This window comes from Pyrgilauda ruficollis, unplaced genomic scaffold (assembly GCF_017590135.1).
Source record: "Pyrgilauda ruficollis isolate IOZ18807 unplaced genomic scaffold, ASM1759013v1 scaffold204, whole genome shotgun sequence".
Taxonomy (NCBI): Eukaryota; Metazoa; Chordata; class Aves; order Passeriformes; family Passeridae; genus Pyrgilauda; species Pyrgilauda ruficollis.
Window position 1 is genome coordinate 532,949 of NW_024519652.1, and position 24,828 is coordinate 557,776.

A 24,828-nucleotide genomic window follows, 5' to 3' on the forward strand; every position below is an offset into this window, starting at 1 on the left:
ATGAAAGTTGAGTTTGCTCCGCTGTCTGTGCCACTTCAGAGAAGGCTTCAGACAGCATCAGTGGTTCAATGGGTCTTCAGCTTCCTAGGTCTAGGTAAGAGACATCTCTTTTCCTTTTTCTGAGAAGTCAGAGAAGCTTTCCATAGAATTGCAGTATGGTTTGGGTTGGAAGGGACATTAAAGATCATCCAGTTACAATCCCCTACAGAGGTGGGCAAGGACACCTTCCACTAGACTGGGTTGCTCCAAGCCCCATCCACCATGGCCTGGAACAGGGTCCCAGGGATGGGGCAGTCACAGCTTCTTTAAGCAATCTGTGCCAGCGTTTTTGGCTGTTTCTCACCACCTGATCACAGCAAGGTGGCACTAAGGAAGTGTATGGCTGATTGCCTATGCATGGAAATATTTTCAGGTCTTATGTGGCATCTAAACTGGGGTGGGGTTTTTCACTTCTATTGCTCTTTAGGTTTAGAGTTTTCGTGTTTTAAGCTGTTGCTCTGCTTGGTGTTAGGAATGAGAAGTAGAATTACCATGCTTGAGGAATGGTACCGGAGGAGGAGTATTGGTGACTGCTTTTGTAGCCCTGGGAACAGACACTTCACTTTTTACAGATGCCCCTGCACATTCTAGAAGGTCATTCTTCCAAGAAAACCCAAACAGTTTGAGGAAAAGACACATTAGCAAACTGAGATGCAGACAAAGTCACTGCTTGGTGGAGGGCATCAGGTGCTGATGGAAATGACACACATGCTGTTTTGGATAGCTTGCATAGGGAAATGATGATGGGAGACACACAGGCAGATTATCAGGGAGTGCAAACTGCTTGGGGACATTTACAGCCCATCACGCTGGAAGGTGACATTGCAATGTTTCTTAGTTTTATGGAAATAAAAATATCAGAGGTAGGTTATCAGTGTAAAATGTCTGTAGCCATTTACAGCCCATCAGGAGCCAAGCTGAAAGAGCTTCCCATTGTTAGGCCAGTTGTGAATCTCAGATGGGATGTGTGTAAAGCTCCTCCTTTGATGTGGCAAGACAGTTGCTGACTAGCCCGAAACACAGCAGATCTTTGTGCGTATCTGTGTACTGGTACACAAACATCTCCAGAACTATACCTGCACAGAAAGCACAGGCTGTGCTTCAGACTCCCACTCAATTTCTGGGATGGGCCCTTCCAAAATCTGCTGCAGATCTGAGCCTGAATGGCCACCTTTGCACCAGTATCTGATGGACTGGAGGACTGTGCAATACTGGTCCAGACAGGGTGGTGCTTTACATGTTTTTTGGTATAGGATTGGCTCATGCTAAGTATCAGGAAAATTACTCCACAAACACCAGAGGTTTATGTCCAAAAAGGACACAGAGGAGTCATGTAACTTTATTCAAATAAAGGGAGAGGCCATGGGGCATTTCCCCTGGGGTCTCTCAAAATTTTAGAGGACACAGCCTTCTTTTTATCCTAATTTCCTGGGCACATTTCCCTCTCTCTTTCCCCATTGGCTGAGGTACTTGAGAGATACAGACTTACTGAAAACCTAATACCTAAGACACCCTTCTAATGTATTCTCCCCCAGCCCTTTTTTTTCCTTGTATCAATTAGTGGAATTCCTATGGAATTTATGGTTGTTCCCATTGTTTCTTTCATCTCTCGGTATCCAGTTTTCTTTATCATCAGACCAACAGTTTATTTGTAAAGAAAAATCTCATTCCATTTATCAATCAGTGGAATCTTTCCCATTGTTTCTTTTAGCTCTCTCAGTGCTAGTTTGATCTACTAGTAGACTCACCATTTCTTTGTAAAGACAAATCCCTCATTCCTTTCATAAGTATCACTCTTCTGAACTACACCTTACCCCAATTTGTGCATTACAAGAGGCCAGGCCACTGCTGGTCACCATGATGGATTAAGCTACCTTTTTTTTGGAAGAGAAGCACCAAACAGCCATTCTTGGCGCTATTGTGTACTTGTGTTATAAACCCTGAGGGGTCTCCCTGGGCAGAAGAGATCCCACCTGTGATCAACATTCTAGTGAAAAAGAGATTCCACATGTGATCAGCCTTCTGCCACCAGAGAACACCTGGCAGGAGGAGACACCAATGTATCCTGGCAAGAGAGATGAAAATCTGGCAAGAGCCATGCAGTCTTGGACACAGCTGGCCAGAATGGGACATTTTGGAGTGCTCTATGATTCCCTCTCTGTCCCTGCATCTGCATTTCCTTCCATAGTCCATGATTCAGTTGGTAGAGATGTGGTCACAGAGTTAACAGGCGATACAACAGCACAACCCCATTTTCAGCATGGATGCAGTTGGGGCTTATGGAGCTTCAACAATGTTTTCCAAAAAAACAATTTGTACTGGAGATTTTTCCCTTCTTGGTATTGGGAGCAAGCTGGCACTTGACTTTCCAGAGATGGAAATAACTTATAGAGCCAGCAGAATGACAGCAAATGGCCAGGAGGGAGGAATCCTCTGCAGTTGTAGAGTTACTTGCAAACACAGGCTCTGCCTCCTGCAGGGAAATGCAGTTTGCTCTGAATGAGGATGAGACAGACCCAAACCCACTCCTCCTCCCATGGCTGACCTTCAAGAGCTTATTGTCTTTCCCGGGAAGAACTTGATTTGTTGTTTGGGGTTTTTTGTGTGTTTTTTTTGGGTTTTTTGTTTGTTTGTTGGTTTGAGTTTTTGCATGTTTGGTTTGGTTTGGGTTTCTTTTGGTGATACAATCTGAAACCAAAAACAGTTAAGAAATGCTCTTAAGAGGGTCATTAAAAAGGTGATAACAAAACCTTATGAAACAATTCCAGCAGGTTTGGTTCATTTTACAAAGCTTCTTTAAGCCTGGAGCTTTCCACCCAAAATATCCCAGTTTAACAACTGCATAAACTAGATGCTAAGAGATACCCTTATTTTCATCCCATCAGCTGCCAAACACCCTTTTTTGCACTGTTATAATCCTCAGGCACAGAGCTCAGACTTTCTGTGGGCAGGATTTAGCTGTTGGCTGCTCCTTTGTTTGGGAAACAGGCTTGTGCTTCTGCTGCCAGAAGAGGGCTTCTGAAACATCCATCTGGCTGCTGCACAGCCCTTGGGCCAGAGATCTCAGCAGCACTGACTGCAGGCAGCTGTTGCTATGGTTGTGCAAATGCATCCCCTAAGAAGCCAAGCACTGTGGGAGGGACTAATTTATTCCTGCAGGATGCTGGGTGAGGGCAGCAGCTTGGCCCCAGTGCTGGCAAGGAGCTCCGCTCCAGCATCCCTTGCAACAGGCAGGCATTGTCCATACTGCCAGTTTTCTTGAGCATGCTCCTGACAAGAGCATGGAGACAAAAGGTTCTATTTATTTCAGAGGCTAATGGGTTGCAGGGCATGGAGTGGGGACCCTATTGCCTATGATCTGAGTACTGACCAGTGCCTCCTTGTAATGCAGTGGAACCAGGCTACTGCAGAAAACTGAAATCAGCAGGCTGGTGCCCAAGCCTGCTGCACTGCTTCCTTCTGCCTCTCTCATTCCCACTCTCCACTGGGCATGGACACCCATCCAGATACACCACGCAGAACTATGAGTGCAGAGCTGAACCATGGCAATCAAACCCAGTGCAGGGCCAGTAGATCTGGGCATGCTGCCTCTGCAGACCCAGCATACCACACCCAGACTTTGAACCTTTGAGTCATCAGGGTTGGCTCAAAGGGCATGGGGTACCAGCATGATCAGGCTTCCTTGGCAGCTGAGTGTAGTCCACAGCCTGCCCACATCAGCTGTGCCCAAGGGTGCACTATCTGTGTAGGTGGCCACAATCAGGGACTCCAGGCTGGCACTGAGGACCTCAGCAACATGCGTCTTGGAGGCATTCAAGGCCAGTTTGGATGGGACTTTGAACAACCTGGTTTAGTAGGAGGTATCCCTGCCCATGGTAGGGCAGTTGGAACTGGATGGTCTTTAAGACCCCTTTAGCCCAATGCTTTCTGTGATTCTGCAATGATCTTGCAAACCCTCCTGGCAAGTGCAGTATGAATCTGACTCATTTTGGGGCTGTTGTGGTAACAAATATCTCTTTCTGTGGGCTGCAGTTTTCCCTATTTCAGGCTGAATGAACAAATTTTGGGTTAAGAGCACTTTGATGGGACATGGTCCCTGCTTAGACCTGGCCAGAGAAGTTCTCCATGTGCTTTGAAACCTGTGGCTCCTTTGGAACCCATGGCTTACTTGGAGCCCATGGCATATTTGTGCTCTCTATGATATGGCCATTTTCTTGTCCAGAGAGGAATTTACAGCTCACAGCAAAACTCAGCATAAGAAACCCACCACTTCGTTTTTGTTTCTTTGAAGCAAAGAAGCTGTGAGCTTCTTTGAAGGAATCCAGCCCAGGAAACCAATTAACCTGTGGGAAAAAAACCCAAAACCAAACAAACCATCAAATACACACTGATGTGTCTTTTCTTTGCTGAGTCTCATACAGCCATGGAGATGTGAGATGCTGGGTCCTTGACCATGAAAAGTTGCTGAACCCCTGCTTAACAGGTGCACTGCAGAGTCCAGAACCATCCTATCAATGCTTCATCCAGAGCCAAACCTCACGATGGACAACTATAGAGAAACCTTCCTGAATCTAGACTCATGAGAAAGTCCAAGATTTAGGGTCTGCATATTGTATTTCTTCTTGCCAGGGACCCTTTGGTTTTAGTTTTGGTTTGAAGCAGTCTCCACGTTCCATGACAGTGTAGACAGTGCAGCAGCTGATCTCAGCCCAGCCCAGAATTATCTGTTTTCAGATAAGATAACTGATGCATCTTCACTGACTTGCATGATGCTCTTAACCCTGCTCTTACAGCCCTTGTCTGCCTTGAAAGAGCTCTGTGTAAGGGCTTAAGCCATTTTATAGCAATTTAGCATATGCCATTGGGTTATAGCACAGGAGTCCAGATGTCGGCAATGGAGAGAGATGGGGAATACTGATTCAGTGATCAGAATCCAAATTTACTGTGGGATACAAATGCTTATATACTATTTTAGGGAGCCTAGTAATGTGTACTACAATGATTAGGTTAAAATCACATACACAAACTTATGCATATCACAACATCTCTTGCTTGCAGAGTTTAATGAAATTTTCCGGTAAACTTTTCTGATTGAATCTTCTTGCAATCTAGGTCTAATTTTCAAAGTTCCGTTTGCTTTTGACAAGGCATCCTGCTATCAAATCTCTTATGTTAACCAGGTCCAAAGTCCATCATCTGTTTTGTGTCTCCCAACATCCCAACATCTCCCCCTTTCCTTTCAACCAAAACCACTCCTTTAATGGCCTTAATAATTAATCTATGCACAGATTGAAAGGTATCATGATTAATAGAATTATTATCAAAATTATCACATACATACCTATCTTAAAAAGAATGTTTTAGTTAAAAAACTCCAACCCTAAAAGGCTCAGGCTTGATCTTTATAAACTAAAACATTCCTGATGGCAGCCGCAGGGGCGGCGGCAATACTGGATTTAGAAAGGCTGCCAGAAGTAAAATTGCAGCAAAAGGTTTGATTCTTTTACACACAGGGTGATAGGGAGAAACATTTTTAGACTGATTCCTATCTGTGCATTTAAAATCAACACAAAAATCCAATTTCACAGAACCCAGGAATTCTAATTCTTGAGGTTCCAAGGGCAAGGGTTCTTGGGGTTTCAGGAGGGTAAGGGATCAAATTTGCTGTGATTTGATTTGCTTTCAAAATTTTTAGTGTAAATATTAGTGTAAAGTTCGGGAGGAGCTATATCCAGACCTGCAGAAGGAAGAGATGAGGATCATGTCTGTTTGCAACCTCAAACCTGTTTGCAATTCAGATCTGCCCATTTCTTCTGAGCAGTGGGACCGGTGGTGATAGATGTGGTCTGGGGACCTGACAGGACTTTTGGAACACACTAACAGAGCTCTGTGGAAAATTTCCGGCCACTGGTGGTACACAAAGTGTTAGTGTCCAGACAGTGGTATGGAGTTGTTCCTCCTCACCAAATTACAGGTCATAAATAATCAGGTGTCTGCCTAAGGCTGGAATTCGTTTGGATGCAGATTTAACATTTTCTGGAACCTTCCTGTCTCTTTGGTCCCATCCACAGTAAATTTCAGACTGACAGTCCATTCTTGGACAGGAATGGGCCCCTTTCCCACAGAGCACCAAAAGGTTTCAAAAGGACAAACCCGCCCCAAATCCTGAAATTGAGTGAAGGTCACTGAATGCAAATTTTGCTCTGGGGAAAAAATAAATTGAATTGCAAATGAATTGAGGAAGAAATTAATAATTATATAATTGTGAGATAAAGCATGGATTTGGTCCAGAACTACTTCACTTTGTAGAATGTACTTTGAGCTTTGCACAGTATGATAAAAAGAGAATTAGGCACTGTACTTTTGCAACAGATCTTATGACCAGGCTCCTAGGCAAAGTAAAATTGTGTTTATTTATCATGTGGACCCTGGAACTGCAGCTCATGTTCTATGCAGTTCTTGAGAGTTACAAAGTCTGTGTCTGTGGCATTTGAAAATGAAGCGTGAGCAGCAGGTTGAGGGAGGGGATTATCTCACTCTGTTCCACTTTTCTGAGACTCCAGTTGGAGTAGTTCCAGAGGAGGCCTTGGAGATGCTTCAAGGGTTGGAGCCCCTCTCTTCTGCAGACAGGCTGGGAGAGCTGGGAGTGTTCAGCCTGGAGAAGGGACAGCTCCAGGCAGACCTTAGAGTCTCTTCCAGTGCTATAGGGGCTCCAAGGGAGCTGGAGAGGGATTTTGGACAGGCGCCTGGAGGGACAGGACAAGGGGGAATGGCTTCCCACTGCCAGAGGGCAGGGTTAGATGGGATATTGGGCAGAAATTCTTGGCTGTGACGGCAGTGAGGCCCTGGCACAGGTTGCTCAGAGAAACTGTGACTGCCACATCCTTGGGAGTGTCCAAGGCCAGATTTGAGGGGACTTTTATGATTCCATTAAAAGTGCGGCACCAGGTGTGAGCAGTGGTTCTTTCTGACCTGCGAGATGCATTACCTGTTGCTTTGCCAAGAGCCACAGTTTTTTTCCCACTGCAAAATTCTTAGTGCCTACCCTGGTGCTTGCTGAAGTGTCTCTACTTATAGGAAGACATGCAATCCCATTTCAGCTTTAAGGGGATTTAGGATCCTGTTAGATTATTGCACTTTTTTCCCCCACAGGAATTATTGGTACCATCATGATGGTGTTCTAAAAAAGGGCAAGGATTTGCTTTTTCATGCAAAGCTTTGTAATCAGGGTGACTTATCACAAAAAAAAAAAAAAATGCTACAAACATGATCTACTTATTTATCCTTTAGTGAAAGCAAACAGGAGGTACATGAAGGTCTTAGATGAGAGCATTCTATTCCATGTCTCTGACAGGCCTTAGCTGAGAGGAGGTGGAGAGAGCAGGTATCAGGTGACTCCCAAAGGTGGAAAAGATGTCTCAGAGCATGAGGATGTGGATGCATCTATATCACAGATGAAGCTGAAACTGAGCAGGGCATCTCCATCCTCATATCTTCCAGCCCTGAGAAGATCTGAAAGGAAGACCCAAAGTAGAACAAAATATACAAAACGTTGTGTAATCCATCAGCTGGGGAAGGCAAAGGACTTGGATGAATCTTTGGGTTTTCTTCAGCTCAGTCTTTCCCTTCAAAAGCAATACCAAGGGTTCCACAGGGACAGACGGAGAGGACACAGCTCTTCCCAGGCACACAGCTGCTTTGCCAGGTGGCAGCTTGGTGGCCATCATCACTTTCCAGTATCTGCAGACACACAGTGTTTGGCTTGGGTAGGATTTTATGTACCAAGTGATGTTTGTTTGCACAAATACTTTTGTTCTCTTGTTTCTATGCCAAAACACAGGGTATAAGGAAGATGGGAGGTAGAGGTCAAAGCTGGCACTAACTGGATAAAGTCCCAAGTCATGGAAGTCATAGAGAATAAAACAGAGCATTCTTATAAAATCCATTATGACACCAAGTTGAAAGAACTGAAAATCCTCTGGAGTCCAATATTAGAAGTGGAGGAAAGAGTCCAAAATCAATAATAAAAAACTCACTAAAGAGTTAAATCTTATCAATGGGTATAAATCATGGACACAATTAAAATGGAGAATCATTAGCTCAAGGTAAAGCTATTGGGGACTGTACAGACTGGACACAGGACCCTTTTTGCTGCCATTGCAAAATATCAGGTGTCATCAGGGGGTATTAACAGGAGTTTTGGGGTAAAACAAGGCCATTATTGTTGCAGAGATCAGTCTGACTCCAGAGAAAAGCAAGACAGCAAAGGGACAGAGAGCTGATCCATGAGAACACTGAGAATGGAGTGAGATTCATCAGTCTTTTGGGAAGAGGGGGACATGGTGGCCTTTGGAGAAATTGGTGGTTTCTACAAGGGAGGTGCTTGGTGTCTTTTCAGGCTCCTGGGGTAGATAGAAAAGAAACCACCTCTGCATCAGAAGTGCCTTCACACTGATAAATGCAGCAGCAAGCCCAGTGGAGGCTCCGTCCCAGGACCAAAATTCCTCCCAAATGAACCATTCCTCCCAAAGTCCACCTAATCCAACTATCAAGTCACTGCTGGCTTTTCTTTCAGCACAGTGCTGTACTGCTGCCTTCATCGCCCTCTTCTTCACTCGTTTTTGGCTGGTCAGTGCCCTCTATGCTGCATGGTGGTTAATAGACAGGGAGAAACCCAAAAAGGGTGGGCGACGGATCCCCGTCTTCCGGAACTGTGTCGTTTGGAGGTACATGAGGGACTATTTCCCTGTCACGGTAAGTGCCACCAGTCCATTGGCTCTTCAGTGTTTCAGGGACCAGCTTTTTCTTTGGAAAGTCTGGATACGGTCTGGGGCCAGCAGTCATGGCATGGGGTGCTGGGAGCTTGGTGTTGAAGGATAATCTTCCCAGCTCCCAGATTACTCAAAGACACAGTAACAAATGGGGATTACCATTTTTACAAACTGCATGCTTCAATCACCTGGCTTTTAATATTGCAGCTGTTTAATATTGCTGCATTCCAGCTGTTAGGGAAATCTCACCTTTGTTTTCCATGTCTATATTGCAACATTGCTGCCCTTCAGGTTGCTCCGAATTTACCCAGTGGGCATAGGGCCAAGTTTTAACCAAAATCCAAGAGATCCTGGGTGGTCTGCAATGTCAGTATCCTGTTCTGCTGAGGAGGGGGATGGATGGGTAAAGCTGGGGGTGCACTGGGCAGTCTCGGAGAGCTGCTGTTCTCTTGAGAGGGACTTACGTGACATTCCCTGTTTTACTTAATGCTTGTGGCTGGTCTTTGCCTTTACTCTTTTATCTGGTGTCCCCTTGGCATGGTATGGATTCATGGAGCAGCAGCAAGTCCTGCCTCAGAGCCATCACAAGTTGGTACAAATCTGAGCAATGCAGGAGAAGAGCTCATGGGTTATGCAAGGAAAAGAGCTTCAAGGATAGACCAGGCAATGGGAATGCCTAAAGTAATTCCTTCAGGAATACATTGCCTGTTGAGAGAACTCAGATGGGATGCACCCAGCTGGTCAGAGATCACCTGGAATCAGAAGCTGAGTGCTGCAAGTCCAGGATAAAGAAGTTGGGAGCCGAAAATGCCAAAGAACTCACCAGCCTAAAGATAAAAAATAGGAACCCAGCCTGAGAGTCCATCCTGCATGGAGTAGGGCCTGGGATAAGGATTAGGGGGAGCCAGAGCAAAATGAGGACCAGAGATGACCTGCCCATCAGCTCTGCTGCTCAAACAGAAATAACCCTCTTTTCTGTTCTCATAAGATCACACCCAGAACACTGTGCACAGTTATGGAGCCCCCATCACAAGGAGATTAAATGGCACTTCTGGGGCAAGTCCAGAGGAGGCCACAAAGTCAGTAAGGAGACTGGAGCACCTGCCATATGGAAACAGCTGAGGAAGTTGGGGCTGTTTACCCTGGAGAATGTTGTGTGGATACCACACAGCACCTTCCAGTAGGTCTGAGGGACCCTACAGGGAAGATGGAGAGACACTGTTCATCAGGAACTATAGTGATGGAACAAGGGGAAATAGGTTCAAACTGTAAGAAAGTAGATTTAGATGAGATATTGGGAAAAAATTCTTGGCTGTGAGGGTGGTGAGGCCCAGAGAAGCTTTGGCTGCCCCATCCCTGAAAGTGTCCAGGGCCAGGTTGGACAGGGCTTGGAGCAACCCGGTCTAGTGGAAGGTGTCCATTCCCATGGCAGGGAATGGAATTTTAAGGTCCCTTTGATACTGAAATCAGTGAGAAAATAAACTTTCTAACACAATTTGAAGTGTTAGAAAGCAGGCATTCTTTATCTGTGCAGGACACATTGCAAGGATATCTTATTTAATCCAGCGTCTGTGGTGAGGCTTTACAACATTATAATAATATATATTCATTAAAGTGTGTCTCTTACCTAATACATAAACATCACTTTTTCTAGAACTAATTTGCACGCAACTGCCTCCTACTGGAAATCATTTTATGATCCTGGAGGGTCCTCTAAAGAGATCTCTGGTGGTCCTATTCAGTGAATATTTCAATTTTTAAACGTGACCTTTCCTTGAACTTTTTATTTGGGCATGTGCTGTTGCTTCTTATTACCTAACTTGCAAAAAAACCCGCTGTAGCCCTCTTTATCTGTTCTTGCACTGGTAAGCGACATTTATCATCCAGTACACATACCTTTACATCCTTTTATCTTTGTTTGTTAGTTAGTCTTTAAGCTCTATTCAGCAACTTCAGAGGAACTGAAAATTTCTATTCTCTATGTTATTTATCACATTGCAACCCAAACCATAAAATAACTAAATTATATATGTGACTGCAGTAATTATATGCAGTATATATTCTGTAAATTATTTGTGGCTGTAAGCCACCACTTGTGAAGTGTTGGACCGACCTTTCTGCTGAAATTTAGCTGCCAGCTCAGCCCAGCAATGACCCTTCTCCTGTCCCTTTCCAAAGAACATGGAACCCCACTCCTGAATGCCTCACTGTGTTCCGTGTCTGTCCTTTCTTGCAGGAGGACCACTAACACCAGTAGAGGGAGCATGGTATGGGGTTCGGCTGTAGCTCCCTGGGTGAGGGCCCAGAGGACTCCATGGAGCCTTTCTCCCCACTTCTCTGGGAGAAAACAGAGGAAGTAACACAGAAGGACAGCAGAAAAATTTAAAAGAGATATAATATAGAGAGCATTATAACCAAACAATCACATAACACTATTTCTTATATTTTTATATATTTTAATATTTAATTTTAAATATTTTCTCAATTATAGAATTACGGAATTGTTAAATATTTTGGGTTGGAAGAGACCTCAATGATCATGCAATTCTAACCCCCCTACCATGGGCAGGGACACCTTCCACTAGACCAGGTTGCTCCAACCCTAATCAACTTGGTCTTGAAAACATCCAGGCATGGGACAGCCACAGCTTCTCTGGGCAACCAGGGCTTCAGCATCCACACAGCCAAGAATTTCTGCCCAATATCCCATCTAACCCTGTTCTCTGTCAGTGGGAAGCCATTCCCATTGTTCTGTTCCTCCAGCCCCTTGTCCAAAATCCCTCTCCAGCTCTCTTTAAGCCCCTTTAGCATGGGCCTAAAGCCACTAGCAGGGGCTCTGAGGTCTCACCTTTTCTTCTTCAGGCTGAACAACCCCACTTGCCCAAAGTCCCAGTACAAGAGACACAAGGAAGTGACATCTGGGGACACAGACTGGGTTGGTATTCAGGACTCTGGACTGTATTTGTGTGTAGCCGGAGTTTGTTAAGCCCTGGAGAATTAGGCATTCTGGGAAGATTAAGTATGACTCCTAATCCTACCAGATCCCAGCAGCAAACTTAGCATGGTCAAGTGTTTGGAGGCAGCAAGTGCTGTCTGCTGTCTTATTTTAGGAAACAGCTTTAAACATTGCTTTTAAGGGATCCCTATGCATGTTTGCCGTCTTGGAAGCAAAGAGAGGTTTGGATGAGCATCTGGGCTTGTGAAGTGTGAATTTGCAGTGTGCTGCAGTACATGGAGCATGCCAGTGCTGAGCTGAGCCAGGCCACTGCAGTGTGTGCAAGGTGCACCTTCTGCCGATACCACTCTTGCACAAGTACCACTTTGCTGTTGGATTTATCCCCCTTGGAACTGACTGCATTTTAATTAATGATTTGAGAATCAGAGTTAGGGCAGGACCTGAATGAGCTTGAGTGTTTTGAAAAGTGGGATGAGTAAGAAATCAAGTCAGGGTCCAATGCATTGCCCAGGGATGTTATTTCTGCTCAATTTCACTGCATTTTAAACATATTCTAATCTGTTTATTTTATTTATTTATTTATTTATTTATTTTTAAATATACACTAATTATAGCCCTTCAATTGGCCTGGAATTGTTTCAAAATTGTATAGATGTGGCACTTGGGAACATGGTTTATTGGTGGCCTTGGCAGTGCTGAGGTAATGGTTGGACTTGATGGTCTCAAAGGACTTTTATGACCTCAATGAATTTATGATTCTTCAATTCCAATATATGACCAAGCTCAGCTGCATTATAATGTTGTGGAAAATATACCAAAAGGTTTAAAATTAATCTGTTTGAGCTAGAGTATGTCTGAGCAGATAACCTGCGATGCCTGCTGTGTTGATGTTGCCTACAGAGTAATTTTGGATGCTGTAGATTGCTTTATCTATGCTACGTTCAAAAAGTAGTCAGTAATCTGTCTGCTGCTGCCCAAACCTTATCTCCATTTTCATAGTCCCTTCCTCATCATTTATCAGTGCATCTTTACAAAGAAGGATACACCCAGCTTAACAGAAAAAACAAATTCTCTCCCCATGCCAAGTGAGTGGATATCGCTGCTTTTTCTCCCCAGCCCCATCCCGTCCTCCCTCATACAGCCATGGTGCTTTGGTAACCTCAGATGTGGAAGGTGAAATGGGTAAAGTGTAAGCATGGGCTTGACAATATCTATTTTTACCACAGTCCTCAAACAGAAGTCATCATCTTGCTGACTGAAAATTGGTGCTGGATGCTTGGCTTAGGCAAGACATCTCGCCTTTGGAGCACACAATGTGGGTTATGAGTCTGTTCTAGCAAATTAAGGTCTCAGATAATTTTGAAGACTGTAGTGGGTTTTTAGGTTTCTCAGTGAATTTCTTCCCTTTGTTATCAGGGAGATGCTGAAAGGGGTAGGGGGTGGCTTTTTGGGTAAATAGTTAGCGATCAAGACACAAAAGGAAGTCTCCTGGCATTCCAGCGGAATTTTTGTGGGGATAGGGAGTTTTTGGCTGGGGGCGTGGGCTTTTCCGTTCAGCATTTTCCGGGAGTTGTGGCGTGATGCCACCCACCACAAGTTGTGATCTCGGACCCGAGACTTGGTGGGGGTGGGTCTGACCTTCCTGCCCTCCTTCCGTGAGGGGATTGAGGACAGCGGTCGCGCGCTGCCGAGGGAGTTTGTGTACTCGGCTCCAGGACTTTGCTACGCTGCAGTTCGGCACTACGGTCGAATCTGCCTGCTTCCCCTGCTTCTGCCAGCTGCTCCTTGGTAGTGCTGAGATCGAACGCTGCCCCTGAGTTTGCAAAAGGAGCGATTCCTTCCCTTCCCTCCCGGCGCCGGCTGAGGGGGTCGTGGCACGCGCGGTCCCCGCCTCTCCAAAGCGGCCAGCGCTCTCTGCCGGCCGTGGTCATAACTACACCACAAGGAAAAATTTGAGCTGGCGGGTTGGAGGCTTCTGTTATTGCACCGTGGTATGTTCTGGTCTGATGTATATATTCTAGTAAAGAACTGCTGCTCATTTTTCGACTTTTTTTCCCCTTTTGCCTGAAAGCAGTGTAATTTTGAAGTTACAATAATTTGGAGAGAGGGGTGTTTTCTTCCTGTTCCAGGAAGATTCCCACCTTCCTTGGCAGACATTTGTCTTTTAAATCAAGACAGGGACATATTTTGTTTTCAACTACTGCCATCACTCAGAGCACCCCAGTAGGGATAATCATGCCAGCTTTATTCAGGGCAGCCTGGAAAGAACATGCTGTACAGGCAAGGTCCGTGTGGTCTTTGCCACACTGTTTTCTCCTTGACATTTCTTACAAGCCTTTGGGTTATATCTAAGTGCCAGGTGGACCTTGTTGTCTGCAGAAGCCTGTGTCATTGTGCTTACGGTCTTGCCGGTGTTACTGGTTTTTGTTAGCATAGCTAAAATGAGTTGTTGGGAGAATTCGTTGAACCCTTGAAGCTGTAATTTGGGAAGACTTCATGCCATGGCTCATTCATTCTCATTATGGCACAAATGCTGACAGAGGTTATTTGAGTGTGTTGCAGTTCTCTGGTATTGCAAGGCACTGTAGAAGGGACAGTTCCAGTTCATGTAAACCCAGCCAGGAATGTTGCCTTTCTTTTTACAGAAGAGTGGTACTATTTGTAACTGAGGACTTGTGCCACGGCCCATGACATCAAATACAATTTCTGATTTCCAGAGGTCTTAACTGTTCCCTTTTTCCTTCTCTTGGCTGGAAGAGGGGGATTGTCAGGGAAAAAGAAAAGCATGGCCAAATGGCCCAAAGTCCCCATGCTATTCTTCTTTGAGGAACTTCTCTGTCCCGTGTGTTGGCCCTCTCTTTTCTGTTCTGGAGTGTCCCTAAGTAAGAGGGGTGTCATAGTTTGACATGGGAGGAATTTGGGGAAGTGCAGCAAAAGCTTTTTGTATAACTGATAGTCCATTGAACCACTGAGAAGCTGGACACGCCTCTGTGAAAAACATGTTAAAGATGAAAGAAACCCAGGAACTTTCTCTCCCGGCCGGCAGGAAGATAACACGCCCCGGGCCCGCCGCGTCCCGTCCTGGCCAGGCCCGGGAAGCCCGTCCGGGCCCTGTCCCGGGACGGCCCGCCCTGCCCTGCCGCGGGGCTGGACCCCCTTCCCCCGGGCCGCCTGCTGGCTCCTCCTCTTCCCACATCTGCTCCCGGGCAGGGAGAGGGGGATGCCGTGGGGCCGGATGGAACTGGTCTTGCTGAAATCTGGCTGCTGGCTACACGCCCCCTTCCCCAGCCCGGGGCCCAGCCGAGCCCGCCGGGCCCCGGGAGCAGCCCCGGGTCGGTGCCGGGATTTTACCCCCATGGGAGTTGTCCGCAACCATCGGGCAGGGGGAAGGAGAAGGCCACCCTCCCTCCCCCTTCTCGGCGTGCTGCTGCTGTGTTTTGGCCTGGCTGATTAGATCCGAGCCGCTTCCCCAGCCACAGCTCCCATCGTCAGTAGCAACGGGTGCATGTAACCATTTGCAGGGCCCAGGCTGCATGTTAACCCTTTCAGTGCTTCAGTCCTCCCCGAGTGAGAGAAAGGAACAAGATGCAAGCATGTAAAGGAATAACATGAAGACATCGAAGTCAGTGAAGAAGAAGAAAGAGTCAAGTCCCAGATGGGAGGGATGGGGAGATGCCTTGGTCTTGGGGCTGAAATCCTCTTGTAAGCTGTGGAGAAAAATACTTTTTTCCCCTATAATGCATGAAACTATGGGGAGATGAAGGGTTCAAATTGATATTGAGCAAAGGCCTCCATGCTAAAGCAGATGTGCAAGTAGCTGTGATCCCATGAGTAGTTTGAACAGAGAAAGAGAGTAGTCTGGTGCCCCCAGGAAAAGAAGATCTCTGTTCTCAGGGATGAAGATGATTTTAAAGATAGATGATGAGAACTTTTCCCTTTAAACAGCTTATCTTTAAAACAATACCCCATAAGTCGACATGGTCCATCAACAAGCTGTGGGAAGGCTTGGTGGGGAAAAAAAAAGGTTGGGGGGGGGGGGGGGAGAAGTGTTATGAAGGGCTTGTTTTGATTCTTACTACCTTTTTCCTTTTAGTTACTTTTAATAAATTTTTCTTTATATCCTTTTAAAGTTTTGAGCCTGCTTTGCCTTTCTCCTAATCCTATCTCACAACAGGAAGTGAGTGTACTGGTGACTGGCCAGCACCAATCCCACCACACTCTTTGGTGCATTGGCTGGGAAAATCTCAAAATTGGGGAAATCTGAAATTGGTGAACCAAAACCACTACAAGAGGAGCCCATGGCTGAGATCCATTGGAGGACTGTGTCGCACCGTTTGCACTGCTAATCCACTGGGTAAAGGAAGTCCTACAAGAGGAAGGGAGGACTTGAGCATTTTGGAGCTTCCATCCTTACCCAGCTTTGGGAGTGAGGGTGAAATCCCATCCAAAATCAATTTAAATCCACCTGGCTAGTCAGATTCTCCAATATTTGCTGCAAATGCAGCTCTGACCTGACACTGGGCACCATTGACACTGGGCACCAGGAGAAAACCCCAGGGCTCAAAGATCTCACTGTTTCCAACTGGCGCCTCTCAAACTCTCACCATTGCTGGGACCTGAAACCCATCCTCCTCAGCAGCTGCTGGTGATACTCAGATACTTGCCCTTCCTTTGGTCTCCTATCCAGACACCCTTGGGTGGGTAACCTGCTTCTTCTCAGTTTGGCACAGTTTGTCCTTCTTCAGATGTGGTTGGATTTCTTGGATATCTTTGTTGGGCTTCTTCCCACAGAGAAACTGACTGTATGTTCCATCCTGCAAGAGATGATTTTGGGAGGTGTCCATGGAGAGCTAGAGACAAGAGGATTTGTTTAGTACAAAGTTGAAAGGTTTATCCTACTTAAGAGCAGATTACTGACCATGACATCCATGGAAACAGACTTTGGGACCAGAGGAGGGTAGAAAAGCAGTAGCAACTCAGTTTGGGAGACTTTAAATGAAGAAGCCAGGAGCTTGCTGGTCAGGTCTCCTAACCTCCATCACATCTTCCTCTGCTCTCTGCGTGACTGGGGAGGTAATGCCGTACTGCTCCTTCTCTCCCACCTCATGTTCATCAGTCTTTAAGGATGCAATGATATGGCACATCAGTGTCCTCCCTGACTATATGCCCCCCAACATGAGAGTTTTCTTTTGTGGAAAAGACAACTCATTTGAGGCAGGATGGATAGTCCCACTCCTTGGCACCTCAAATCCGTTCCATTAGGCAGTTCGGCTGGACAGCAGGAAGGGGAGGCTGTGCAGAGTCATATTATTAACCTTCTTGGAAGTTTGGGAATGGACACTGACCTCCCCAGGTGGAGGGGGAAGGAGTGAGACAGTGGGAACAGTCCAGAAGGGAAGATGGAGTTTCTGTATTGGAGAGTTTCTAGAAGGAAAAGGGTAGTGTAGAGTTTAGACCTACAGTATCTAGAGACTTTGCCTAAGTCTCTCCTCTTCTACAGATTTTCTTCTCAGTCTTGTACAAGCTCTCTGGTTTCTCTGTGAGTTTTGGCCAAATCATCCAGATGTGAGCAGACTCTGTGACAAAAAGAGGACCTTCTTTCCTCAGGGCTACTGCAGGAGACAGCAATTACAAAAACATTACCCAGATCCACCAAAACTTGAGGGACTCAACTACTACCTTCCAGCTGCCCATGGCTTAGAGCAGGGTGTCAAAAATCACAGATTCAAAGGCTGGGTGACATTGGAAGAGAACTGTAGAGGTCAACATGCCCAACCCACTGCTCAAGCAGTGATATATATACTCTCATTATTAACCGCCCAGAGCCAGTTGCCGAGGACCATATCTTATCACAGAATCACAAAATGGTTTGGGTTGGAAGGGGCCTTAAAACTGATCCTTGTTGGATCAGTTTTACATGGACACCTTCCACTAGACCAGGTTGCTCTAAGCCCCGTCCAACCTGGCCTGAACACCTCCAAGAATGGGGAAGCCACAGCTTCTCTGGGCAACCTGTGCCAGAGCCTCACTATTCTTATCATAAAAAAATTTCTTCCTCATAGCTAGTTTTAATAATCCCTCTCTTAGTTTAAAACCATTCTCCCTTTTCTGACCACTCCAAGCACAATCCTTTGTTCTTTCCTTTCTGTCCTCCCTCCTCTTTTATTGGGATGAGCACCAAGACAGCAGCTGGATGTTTCTTAGGGAGTGTTTTTACAGATGTATGGTGTCTTAGCACAAGGCAAACTCTCCCATCAAGGCAATTTGACCACTCAGTGGCTGCCCTCTTGCGTCACCCTTTCCCCTTCTTCTCTCCCTGCTTATAAATCACTTGGAGATGAAACGTTGTTTGGAAGCTGAAGATGAATGCAGGAAACATTGATGCAAGCTGAGATTACTCAAAAAAGAGCAAACGGTGGCAGAGGCCTTGGGCACTTAGTGATTTAGCCATCTGCCTCTCTTCCTGCCTAGAGACCTCTGCACCTGGGCAGTAGTGGGACTTGGTTTGTCCATTCCCCTCAGTAAGAGCAGCTTGAATGGGCACATGTACAGTCAACAGCGCTTTCAGACAGGTGGAAAATGAGTCATGATGGAAGAAAGTAAAATATACTCTCATTATTAACCTGCAGTTCTAGCAGCTTCTAGGAAAACGCATGCACCATTAACTGCATCCTGAGTGCAGATGGAATCAGGGTACTTGGAGGGGTGACACTTAAATGCATAGGGCTTTGGTTGTTCTTGAGCACAAATGCCTTTGAGTTGTCTAGAAAGGCATGCGGGCTCTGTTGAAACATAATCACAGAATTGTTCAGGTTGGAAAAGCCCTCTAAGACCATTGAGTCCAACTGTTCTCCAGCACAGTTGCAAATGCCACTTAATCATGTCACAAGTGCCACATCTACATATTTTTTAACAATTTCAGGGATTGTGGTCCCACCACTTCCCTAGTCACCTCATTTCAATGTCTGACTACCCTTTCAGTAACAAAATGATGTCATGACTAATCTTGGAAAGATTCATCCTTCCCTGCTGATGTCAGTGTCCTCAGCATCCACAGAAATGGTGCCAAGATTTCAGCATTCAGTTTTGCTTGCTTCTGCCTGGGCTCTGCACATGCTGGCTGATGTTGGCATGGCAAGGTTTTCTTGGTGCTAGAGTTGGAGGGTGGGTTTGTCACACCAGCTCCTCTCCCCTGTGCAGTCCATAACAAGTGCAATGGAGATCAAATCCCATTGTCCCTTATTTCCCTTTAACCATCCACTCTTGTTCTGTGGTACCCATTCTCCCATGTAGTATATACCAGGCTTGAATATCACTTTCAGATTGGCTAAGGATTTTAACAAGCTGCTTAGTCAGCCCTCAAGGACTGGCCATGAGCTGCACTGTATCTGCAATCCATGCTGCCCATCCCTAAAATGCTGGGCATGGGCATTCTCCGTTCCCTCCTGCCAAAGTTGCAGCAGCTTTGGGAAGACATCCACTGCTCTTTGATGGACCTGGGCACCCAACACAGGCACAAACATCTGGCATCCTTCAGGCTTTCCCCAGAGGCAAGGAAACCATCATCTTCTCTGTTAGATGTCTGGGAATTAGATATCAATTTACCATGTGTGAAAACATCCTGGAATCACCTGGCACATGGTTCAGGACAGGATAAACCTTTGATCCACACCAAGTTGTTGGGTGGGGCACATGCTTGTGCTGTGTAGTAGGTCTACCAGAGTGATTATGTACTCACTCTGTTGTTCTGGTTGTTCCTCTGTTGATCTGGTGGATCAAGAGGTACTGTGTGGAAGAAATCACCCTTTTCTCACTTTCCCCCCCATATTAGAAAATTTATTGGACGACATTTCAAACAAAATTGGTTCCCAGTAGCACCTAGACCAGTTCAAGGCAACATAATGAACTGTGACATTAGAAAAGTCATTTTAGGCCAGTGGGTAGGAGGAGATGGAAATATGGGCAATGAAATAGATCTCAGTGAAAAATGGGGGAGTTGTTCCAGTAAACCTTTTCCAATAGAAAGGCATGGTGGGTGCAAGACACTCCCCTCCAGGAATACCTTATCTGCTCTTCATAAGCCAGTGTTCCACCCTGCTGAGGTTATAGCATTAACTCAGACTGCTTTTTGGCTTCATCTCTGTGTCTAGTTGGTGAAGACAGCAGAGCTGGACCCTCGGCAGAACTACGTGGTGGGATTTCATCCCCACGGAGTCCTGGCAACTGGAGCCTTTATCAATTTCTGCACAGAGGCATCTGGTTTTTCCATACTCTTCCCAGGCATCACTCCTCACCTGATGATGCTTTCCCTGTGGTTTCGCTTCCCATTCTTCAGGGACTATGTGATGAGTGGAGGTAAGGAGCATGGGCCTCTGGAAAGCAGTAGTATGTGTGGGTGCTTTTTTGAGGAACATAGAGTGAAAATCCATGGGGAAGAGGAGTCAAGGGTCTGTTTTCCCTCATCTGGGGCCAACTGGATCCCATCCATGGACACAGCTATTTGAGATGGCAACCCAAAACCTCTGAAGTTAAAAATTGCCCTCCTTGCTGTTTTCTCTGTTGTTCAACTCTATAAGTAGTCTCTGTGCTCAGGGCATCACTGTGCAGGTGCTGTGTAACAGCAAAATGCAGAGCAAATAGTGAACAGAAATGCTGAGAGCTGCAGGCCAGGATGTTCCTGTATTTCTTTCCATAAAAATTATATTCAGGCTTGAAATTGTGAGGAAAAAGATGCTTTTTCTGAAGCATCTGCTGCTTCCCTGGAAGCAGCATCCAGGGACAGGGGATGAAAATAGTAGCTCATCCTGCTGCAATGGAATGGGGCAGTGGGGAAGATGTAGTGAAAAGGAATAGGAAAAGGGACAGGTAAAAATTAAACTGAGAGAGGTGAAAGGGAGTTTTGAGAGATTTTTGGACACTGGCAGGATGACCTCCATCTCTCAGCAGTGGGCTTGGCAATGGTCTCTTCTCCAGCTGAATGTGGGCAGAATTCAATAGGCTAAACATAGCCATACAGTTTCATCTGATGTACCCCAGGGCATCCATTACCCTGTTTTCCACATAAACTCTGGCTCCTGCTGCCAGAGTATTTACATGGAGAGTGACAAATCCAAACAGTGAGATATATGAGACACTTATGACCCAGGTGAAGGAAGGTTTAGTCACTGTAATGTCAGAGTTGGGTGCATAACTAATTTTCAGGTCCATTGAATCCATTTTGCAATGAGGTTTTAATGTGCAAATTATTTCTGCCCCTGAAACAAGGGTTTATTTCTTTAATTAAAAAAACATTGTCAAAACAATGTTGCTTTGTCATTTCTGAATTAAAGATGTCTATCTTATTCGAGTAAACAACACCAGAGGACCAAATCCTTAATCAAATTCCACTTTCAATTAGCACCATCCACTGAAACATATGTGTGTTTTGACCTAAAGCAAATGTTTCTCTGATGTCAGAATTATTCAGAGTTGGACATGGTCTCACTTGACAACAAATTGAAACAGATTTTTTTCTAGGACTCAGGTGCAGGTAGTTCCGTGTTTATTTTTTTTTCCTAAATTTTTCCCTCAGTTCTGAGCCAGACAGCAGATAGATAATTGTGTACTCACCCAGAAGAGCTGTGTGCAAATCTAGCACCTTTTAAGGGAGTTGACCTGAGTTTTTCAGCTCTGAAAATAAAGTTTTAGCACCTCTTCAGAGACGGATTATGGGGGGAAAAGGTGCCGAGCAAACCACAGACAGGTGGGTTTTACTTTTAATTTTTCTCTGCTCTCCAGGCCTCATCCCCTCTGACAAGGAGAGTGCATCTTACGTGCTGCAGAAGCCAGAGGGTGGGAACTTGCTGGTCATCATTGTTGGTGGGGCACAGGAGGCCCTGGATGCCCGTCCAGGATCCTACACCTTGCTGCTGAAGAACAGGAAGGGATTTGTGCGCCTGGCCATCCAGCATGGGTGATGAAGGGGGTGGGCTCCAGGGTGCTGAGGGAGGGGTGCTCGGCTCTGTGGCTGGTTAATGGGGTGGTTCTGTTTTGGAGAGGAATTAAGGGGTTTTGGAATGGGCTTTGCTAATCATGACACCTATTGGTTTTGATTCCCTGCAGCACCCCCCTGGTCCCTGCCTTTTCCTTTGGGGAGAATGATGTCTTTGATCAGGTGAAGAATCCCAAGGGCTCCTGGCTGCGGAGGATTCAGCATTGCCTTCAGCAGATCATGGGCATCTCCCTTCCCCTCTTCCACGCACGAGGCATCTTCCAGTACAGCTTTGGGGTGATACCCTACCGACGGCCCATCTGTACTGTGGGTGAGTGAATCCACAGAACTCTGACATGATGCCAGACACACTCAGGCTGGCCAAACTGAGAAGCGGGGACAGTCCCTGGGTTGTGTCATCCTCCTGCCAGGCTGAAGCCTCATGCCAAAGAGCACAAGCAATGGTAGGCTAGAAATGTCCTGCAAAGCAGCATTCCAAACTGTTCATGTGTCTCACTGTTTTGGCAATCTGGTTTGATGTCATGACAGATCCCAGCCCATCTGGGCTGTGCTGCGAAAAGCCCCAGAGCAAATGATGGCCAACCTCATCACTCCTGTGAGATGCAGACAACCCCAACACCACAATGTGGTGACAAAAACCACAGCAATAGGGTTGCATTAAACATCTTCCAAGGCAGTTTTACAAACAAGTAGGACGAGCAGGTCAAAGGAGAGGATTCTGCTCCTCTTCCCCAGTCAGGTGAGACCCCCTCATGCAGTGCTGCCTCCAGCTCTAGGGCATGAACATCAGAAGGATGGGCAGCTGCTGGAAAGCTCCAAGCCTTTGGAGCATCTAGGAGACAGGCTGGGAGAGCTGGGGACATTCAGCCTGGAGAAGAGAAGGCTCTGGGGAGACCTTAGAGCCCCTGCCAGTGCCTAGAGGGCCTCCAAGAAAGGGGGAATTTGAAGGGCAAATTTGAAGGGAATTTGAAGGGGGATTTTGGAAAGGGGCATGGAGTAACAGGATAGCAGGGTTAGATGGATATTGGGAAGAAATTCTTGGCTGTGAGGCCTTGGCACAGGTTGCCCAGAGAAGCTGTGGCTGCCCCTCTTCTCTGGAAATGTTCAAGGGCAGCTGGAACAGGGTTAGAGCAACCTGGTTTAGTGGAGAGTGTCTCTATTCAAGCTAGGGGGATGGAATGAGATGATCTTTATGTCACTCCCAAGCCAAACCATTCTGTGATTCTCTGAACACTCAAGTAGTTTGCAGCTTTGCTCACTGTCCTGTGCAGACACATCTGCAAATCCAAACCTATTTGCCTGTGAAGAAGATGAACCATTTTGACCAGAGACCATGTCCAGGGGAGACCAAATTTCAAGAAAATCTTTGGTTTTGAATAAGTTTTCCAAAATCTCCATGCTTGGTCCACCAGTGTGGCTTGATGCTCTGTGAATTAATTTAATTTAAAACGTTGTTTGGAATGGTTAGAGCTTACACCACTGATTAAGTTTGACAACCAGCAATTACTTCTAATTGTATTACAACTTGTTTGGATTGTCTCATTGGTTTTATAAGCTGTATAGTATCACATGGGCTCTTCACTAATTGGATGAAGAATAGCCTTTTAACATGTTGAAACCCTCTGTCACTTGACAAAAACAATTTGAGTAAGAGACCAGAGCAAAAGAAGTGCCTCATGGATCTTCTCTGTCCCCTGCTCCTGGTAGCTCTGGGAGATGGAAAGGCTCTTCTAATGACAGGAATCAAAATAACTAGATTTTCTGTTGAATAAAATGTGATTTTTAAAAGATAAGTAAGTACTTGGTTCCTAATAAAAATCAGATATTTCACAGAATCTTTAATCTGAGCTAAGTGGAAGCACCTTCAATGCAAGTGTATTTAAATAGTGTGGGGCTCCCCTGTTCCTCACTTTCCCCATTTGCAATGCAGATTCCCAGGGACATGTGGAAACAACTTGGAAAACCCAACCCAAATATTATCCTGTCTTTATATTATGTTTATCTGCAGCACATCTGAGAGCTGAGAAGCAGCTCTTGGGACTGCATTGGGATACAGCAGTTCTTACTTCAAAAGGCTACACAGAGGGTCTTTGACATTAGCCAACTTTGCAGATGAGTAAACTGAGGCAAGGACCAGTGTGATCCTGGAGACCAAGAGCTTGGTCAGGATCTGAGCCACCATCCCTCCTTGGTTGTGCTATCTCCCAGGCTCCAGGAAATAACTGGTCATACTGACCTGGATAGGCTGACCTCAGCTCTGTGCTAGGGTGAGCAAAGTGTTCAGTGATACCTGATACTGGCTTCTCCTAACACCTGTACTTCTTTTCCAGTTGGGAAGCCAATTCCAGTGCAGAAGAAGCACAGACCCTCTGAGGAAGAAGTTGATGAAGTCCATCAAAAATACCTAAATGAGTTGTCCGAGCTCTTTGAGAAGCACAAAGCTAAATATAATGTCCCAGAAGACAGCCACCTGGAATTTATATAGAGTGCCTTAAGCAAGGTGAAACCATGGAGACCAAGCCTCAAGTTTTCTCCTTTTCTGGAACCACTTCACAACCTCAATATAGTCACAGTTAACACGTAGGCTATATAGTGTAAGGAAAAGAGCTTGATTTTCTCAGTGTTTGTATGGGTGTAGAGCCAGGTGTTTTCATTTTTTCTCCATGTAGAACACATAAAAGATAAAAAAGAGAAGAAAAACATCCCATATGTGGTCAGCACAATTGAAACTCCTCAGCACAAAAATAACACTTCCAGTCTGGCATGGTGCCAGTTTATACAGATATTTCCAGTCAGTTCTGAATTATTGAAATAATTTCCTTTGCATTATTTTCATTTTGAAATGGGACAATGAGCTATAATGTTTGATGAAGGCATATGTTTTTTAAAATATAATTCATCTAGATCAATAAATGAACATTGTTTCGTGCTCTTCATGTTTTTAATTGCTTTGGGCTCTTTTCTCACCAGCTGAAGCAGAGTTTATCAGAACGGTCCAGCATGATGCCAAGCACCCTCAGCAGCATGATGCCATAGCCCACTCACAGAAAAGAAATTAAATTCCATCAGAA

The 24,828-nt window shown here is 45.6% G+C and overlaps 1 protein-coding gene across 1 annotated transcript; it reads left to right on the plus strand.

Moving 5' to 3' along the window:
• MOGAT2 (monoacylglycerol O-acyltransferase 2) lies at positions 1–24,242 on the plus strand. The gene is made up of 6 exons (XM_041467286.1): positions 1–94; positions 8,615–8,793; positions 19,917–20,121; positions 21,544–21,718; positions 21,868–22,067; positions 24,088–24,242. Exons 1-6 carry the CDS (start codon positions 1–3, stop codon positions 24,240–24,242), a joined length of 1,008 nt encoding a protein of 335 aa, XP_041323220.1.
• Positions 24,243–24,828: the final 586 nt, after the last annotated feature.